Raw genomic sequence first — 6,284 nt, 5'->3', positions numbered from 1 at the left:
AGAATGCTTTCAACCTTGTTGATCGTGCGACCATGCTTCAGGAAGTCCGCCGTCGTTGCCCGGTTCTTTCCCGTTGGGTGGAGTTATGTTATTCCAGCCCTGCCCGTCTTTTTTATGGGGAGAATTGCTTGTGGTCGTGTCAGGGTGTCCAGCAGGGTGATCCTTTGGGCCCCTTGCTTTTCGCTTTGGTTTTGCATCCCTTGGTGTGCAAAATCCGGGACTCTTTTAACCTAATTATGCAGGCGTGGTACTTAGATGATGGCACCATCGTTGGGGATACATAGGAGGTGGGGAAGGTTTTGGACTTGATTATGGCGGATGACCCTCGCTTTGGACTGCATCTTAATGTCTCCAAGACTGAGGTCTTTTGGCCTGTTGAGGATCCTCGTAGTCGGCTCCCTGGGGTTTTCCCTCATTCTATTGCTCGGCCCTTGCATGGTGTCTCGGTTTTGGGTGAACCTGTCAGTACTTGTCCTATGTTTGGCAGTGAGATTGTGGCGAAGAGAGTGACCAAGACCATTGAGCTTATGGACTTGGTTGCGAGGATTGAGGACCCGCAATGTGAGTTGCTTCTGCTTAGAGCTTGTACTGGTATTTCGAAGCTCTATTTCTCTCTTCGTACTTGCTCCCCCAGTGTTTTTGGGTCGGTCCATCTCCCTTTCGATGCTGCTTTTCATTCCAGTCTAGAGCGTATTGTCACCGCATTTGGTCCTGGTTTTGGGGATTGGCAGTGGCGCCTTGCTACTTTCCCTTTTCACCTGGGTGGCCTTGGTGTTTATGCGGCAGGAGATGTTTTACATTATGCTTTTCTTGCTTCCCATTTGAAGTCTGCTGGTTTGCAGGCTCAGCTCTTACGGCCTTCTGGTATTGTAGATGCTGGCCCTACTTTCGACGATGTTGCACGTGTGTTCTCCGAGACTACAGGTTCTGCTATCTTACATAACCCTAGTGAAATTGTCGCCCCAAATTTATGAAGAAATCGCGAGACATTATTTCGCGACGGTTACACTTTTTCGAGTCTGTTTCCTCTTTGACACCGCGTCAGCTTGCTCTGTGGAAGTCTCAGCAGGGTGCTCACTCCTCTGATTGGTTGCGTGCGGTTCCTATCTATGGGTTGGGTCAGACTATGAACGGGAGGACTTACCGTAGTGTGCTGGGGTTTCGACTGGGTGTTCCGTTATTCACGGTTTCTAGGCCTTCTCCTGCTTGCTCTCGCGCTTTTGCTGATGATGTATATGGGGACCACGCTGTTTCTTATACTGGCACTGTGGGTGTTAAGCATCGGCACAACCTCGTTCGGGACACCTTATTCGACATCTGTTATCGGTCAGTTATTTCTACGGGTAAGAAGGTCGATATCGGTTTGGTTGATGGGCATGGTGGCTCCCTTCGTCTTGCGTGTAACACCCCGTGTTAATTAATCACTATTTTTAAATATTTTATTTATTAAAATTTAATTATGAAATTATTTCGATGTTTTGAACTATTCTTTTAAATTTTAAAAATAAACTTTAAATCTGATTCATATTTTAACGTAATAAAATAATATTGATTTATGTAATTTCGAGCTAATAAAATTGGATGTTTATAAAAATCAATTTCTAGTTTCGTATAAACTACCAAACTTTACTTTTTGACATAATGTCATAATTTTAAATTATTTCCGCTTCAAATTGACTCGATTAAATTTCAAATTATTTTATTCTTTGTCTAAGAAATACTTTACGCTTTTTAAACTCGGCATGTTACATTTTAACATTGTCGGAATTTTAATCACGGATAATTTATTAACCGCTATTTTCACTTTACAGACGATTTCGAACCCATTATTACAGACGTTCATTAATATGTACAGTTTCACCGCTCAAACTCCCATAGAATTCGTGTGATAGATTGTTGTTTTGTGCAAGCGGACTAATTATTTCTGCAACTTCCCAACCCCTTCTATGTTCACTCACGGCAAAGAACAAACATTCCTCTTCCCTCATTATCATTTTCACTATTCAATCGTCATCCTTCTTTACTCCTCCTTCCTATAAATAGCCTTTCACCATCCTCACCTTTCTTCACCCATCACCATCTCCACATTCTTTAAACTCCATTAGAAAACCCGATACGATGTCGAAACCGTACTTAACTCACCATCCTCCTTCACCTTCACCTCTGTTCCTTGTAAACCAATTCAAAAACAGATCCGAAACGATTAGTCGTAATCGTACAGTACACCAATCACAGCCATTTCCCATTGCCACCATCATCTACCACCTCACGACTCCATTTACTAGTCATCACCATTCACCAGGGGCGGACCCAGGGGGGGCCCGGGGGGGCACGTGCACCCCAACCCAAAAAAAAAAAAAAAAAAAAAAAAAAATCTAAAAAATTCTAAAAAATTAGATCGACGTTTCATTCATATCGACATATCGTCACTCAATTCTCACCATCAAATCGCCAATCGTCATCTCACCTTCTCCTTCACCAATACTACCCCTCCTCTGGTTCACCAGTCTCCTCCACGGCTCCACGGCACCACCAGTCCACCACTCTCGTTGTCGCGAGTCACGTCCACTGCAGCCCGCAGGTATGAATTAATAACCCCCAATTTAATTTCTCAAATTTTAAACCCTAAATTAATAAATCCCCAATTCGATTTTGGATTTGTTCATTTGTTGACTGTTGTAGTGTTGTGTGCTTAATTAATGAATGGTCATCATTAATTGAATCAATGATTTAATTGTTATTTGAGACTTTGAGTATGTTCTTAATTTTTTTAATTTTTGATGGTAATTACTAATTAGTAGTTACTGCTAGTCTACTGCTCACTGTCGGATTCCCTCAGGGGAATATGATTTCAGATAAAAATAGAACCCTTGCTCTATTCCTGTTACCCTATAACAAAATTTTTGTAGTTTATCACCCTAATTCCCTGGTCACCAAAAAATTTCAACATAAAGCATATTGAGCTGAATGTAAAAAATGCTTAATGCTTGATCCTTGATGACATGATTCGAATTTATAGCATATAGCTTAATTCTGCAATTGAAACCCTCTAGGCAGTAGCTTAATTCCACAAAAATTCCTTTCAAATTTCATTGTTTTGTTTATTTTAGTAACTGAAGAAGATGGGGAAGAATAAAACTATTCTAGACTGTTGGAGCAAGTATAGAAAGTCCCAAAAATCTTGTTCATCATCTACACCATTATCAAGAGAAACTCAAGAAGTTAACCACCAAAGTGAGCAAGATGATGAACACACCTCAGAAGTAGAGAATCAAAATGAGCAATGTGATCCAATACAAGTAGAGAACCAAAGTGAGCAATGTGATCCAATGCAAGTAGAGAATCAAAGTGAGGATTGTGATCAAACACAAGTAGAAAATGATAATGAGCACGAGTCTCCTTTTATTCCTTCTCAAAATCAAGATGATGAAGATGAACTTGATCTTTTACCACATGATCCGGCAAAGCGAAACCCAATTTCATCTTACCCGGTTAATGTTCGAGATATTATAAGAAGAGGATTTATCGACAAGAAGGCTTGTAGACCAATACCAAAACCAGATTTCCCTCAAACACTAGAAGGTAACAAAAAGCGTCGCTTTAAAGCTTATTGGTATAATCAATATGATTGGCTTGAGTATAGTGAGCAAAATGATGCGGCTTTCTGTTTTGTATGTTACTTGTTTAGAGATTCTACAAGTTCTCCCGGTAATGATTCATTTGTGGATGGAGGGTTTAGAAAGTGGAGAAAAGCATTAGAAAGGTTTAAGAGACATGTTGGTGGAGTTGGTAGTGCTCACAATGAAGCTAAAGAAAAATTTGAACTTTTCATAAATCAAAAAACGTCTATAATAGAAAAGGTAGACAAAGTAAGTAGCAAAACCAAAGCTCTTTACAAGGCTCGCTTGGTATATTCTCTTCAATGTTTGAGATTTCTTTTGAAACAAGGTTTAGCATTTCGTGGCCATAATGAAAAAGAGTCTTCAAATAATAGGGGAAATTTTCTTGAACTTTTGACATGGCTTGCTGGAAGAAGTGAAAGTGTTGCTAAGATTGTTCTCACTAATGCTCCGGGTAACCACCAAGTGACGGCCCCAAAAATCCAAAAAGATCTTATCAAATGTTGTGCAAAAGAAACTACTAGGCTTATTGTTGAAGATCTTGATAATGAGTTTTTTGCAATATTAGCTGATGAGTCTTGTGATGTCTCTTAAAAGGAGCAATTAGCCCTCTGTTTACGTTATGTTAATAAAAAAGGAAAAGTGTGTGAAAGTTTTCTTGGTGTTGTGAAAGTAAATGATACAAGTAGTCCGACACTTATGGCTGCAATTAAGGATTTACTTGATGGACATTCATTGAGTATGTCGAATATTCGGGGTCAAGGTTATGATGGAGCAAGTAATATGAGAGGTGAGTTGAATGGTCTTAGAAACTTGATAATGAGGAATAACCCACATGCCTACTATGTTCATTGTTTTGCTCACCAACTTCAACTAACTCTTGTAGCGGTTGCTAAAGAAAATTGTGAATGCGCCAAATTTTTTATGCATCTTGGAATTGTACTTAATACAATTGGATCCTCTTGTAAGAGAATGGAAATGCTTAGAGATGTTCAAGCTAAGAAATTGTTAGAAGCATTAGAATTGGGTGAAGTTGAAACTGGAAAAGGGTTGAATCAAGTGCTTGGTTTAGCTAGGCCGGGAGATACTCGATGGGGTTCTCATTTCAAATCAATCTTGAATCTTATTGTTATGTTTTCTACGGCCATTGAAGTTCTTGAGAAAATCGGTTTATCTTCAAAGTGTGTAGATGATCGTGCCAAAGCACAAATTGCAATTGATCATCTTGAATCATTTGACTTTATTTTCATGATGCATCTAATGACAGTCATTTTTGGATATACTAATGATTTATGTCAAGCTTTGCAAAGAAGAGACCAAGATATTATTAATGCGATGACACTTGTGGATTTGACTAAGGTTCACTTACAAATTATGAGGGATGATGGATGGGACAACTTCTTTGATACGGTAAGTGATTTTTGTGGAAAACATAATATTGAAGTGCCGAACATGGATGATTTCTATGCTCCTCCCGGAAGGTCTAGACGTTTCCTTGATAAAGTCACTAACCTTAATCGTTATCGAGCTGAAATTTTTATGACTGTGATTGATAAGCAATATCAAGAACTTGAGAGCCGCTTTGATGAAAAAAGTACAGAATTGCTGAAGTGTATGGCGTGTTTGAGTCCGGCCAATTTATTTGCTTCTTTTAACAAGAAAAAATTGTTGGAACTTGCGGAGGAGTTTTATCCTAAGGAGTTTCCGGGTGTGGATATAATTGGTCTTAGATTTCAACTTGATCTTTTTATTAGTGATATGCGGAAGGATTCAAGATTTCATCATTTGAAGAGCATTGGCGAGGTGTTGGAGAAGTTTATTGAAACAAATAAACATCTTTCTTATCCATCTGTTTGTTTGTTGCTTAAGCTTGTCTTGATACTTCCGGTTGCAACCGCAAGTGTAGAAAGAGCATTCTCCTCAATGACATTTGTGAAGAATAAGTTGAGAAATAAATTAAGCGATAAACTTCTAAACTATTGTTTGGTTCCATTTATTGAGCGAGAATTTTTTGTACAAGTAAGTGATGATGATATCATTAATCGCTTCCAAAACATGAAATCTCGTCGAATGGTATTAGAATGACTCTTTAGGTATTGTGGTTCAGTGACACTATTTTTATATGTAATGTTACGATGAAATCTATGTAATGTTTATATTTTTTTTTTCATTTCTCTTTTTTTTTTCTTCTATTGTGCCCCCTTTCTATGATTCCTAGGTCCGCCACTGCCATTCACCACCGTGACATTACCACATGACACCATTATGAACACCATTCACACCTTTCACCTTCGCCTTTCCCGTTTACCACCACCGCTACCATTCGCACCTGTCATTATCAACCACCACCAATCGGACCACCAAGCAACGACCCATACAACACCGCCACTATCACGACAACTACCACCATTCCCACATTCAATTACCTCACCATCGACATAAACAATATACACAAATGACCCAAAATCTATATTACCTTCATCACAACCTTTAATCATCAAATCGATACCGTTAAACACGATTTATAGACCGCCATAAACACAATACCACTTACCTCTGACCGCCACATGTTGTTGGATTTTTATAAATAATTAAGTAAATAATATTAATCCTAATATTAATTTCAGTTTTGTAAAAATCCTATTTTGTGGCCCATTTGTTTGG

At 38.7% G+C, this 6,284-nt stretch overlaps 1 protein-coding gene across 1 annotated transcript; it reads left to right on the top strand.

Annotated features, from left to right (window-relative positions):
• Positions 1-4,319: 4,319 nt before the first annotated feature.
• Positions 4,320-5,705, top strand: LOC141595434 (uncharacterized). Its single transcript, XM_074415401.1, has one exon. The coding sequence runs from the start codon at positions 4,320-4,322 to the stop codon at positions 5,703-5,705; it is 1,386 nt and encodes a 461-aa protein (XP_074271502.1).
• Positions 5,706-6,284: the final 579 nt, after the last annotated feature.

Source organism: Silene latifolia, chromosome 8 (assembly GCF_048544455.1).
Source record: "Silene latifolia isolate original U9 population chromosome 8, ASM4854445v1, whole genome shotgun sequence".
NCBI lineage: Eukaryota > Viridiplantae > Streptophyta > Magnoliopsida > Caryophyllales > Caryophyllaceae > Silene > Silene latifolia.
This window is presented reverse-complemented; position numbering and strand designations above follow the sequence as displayed.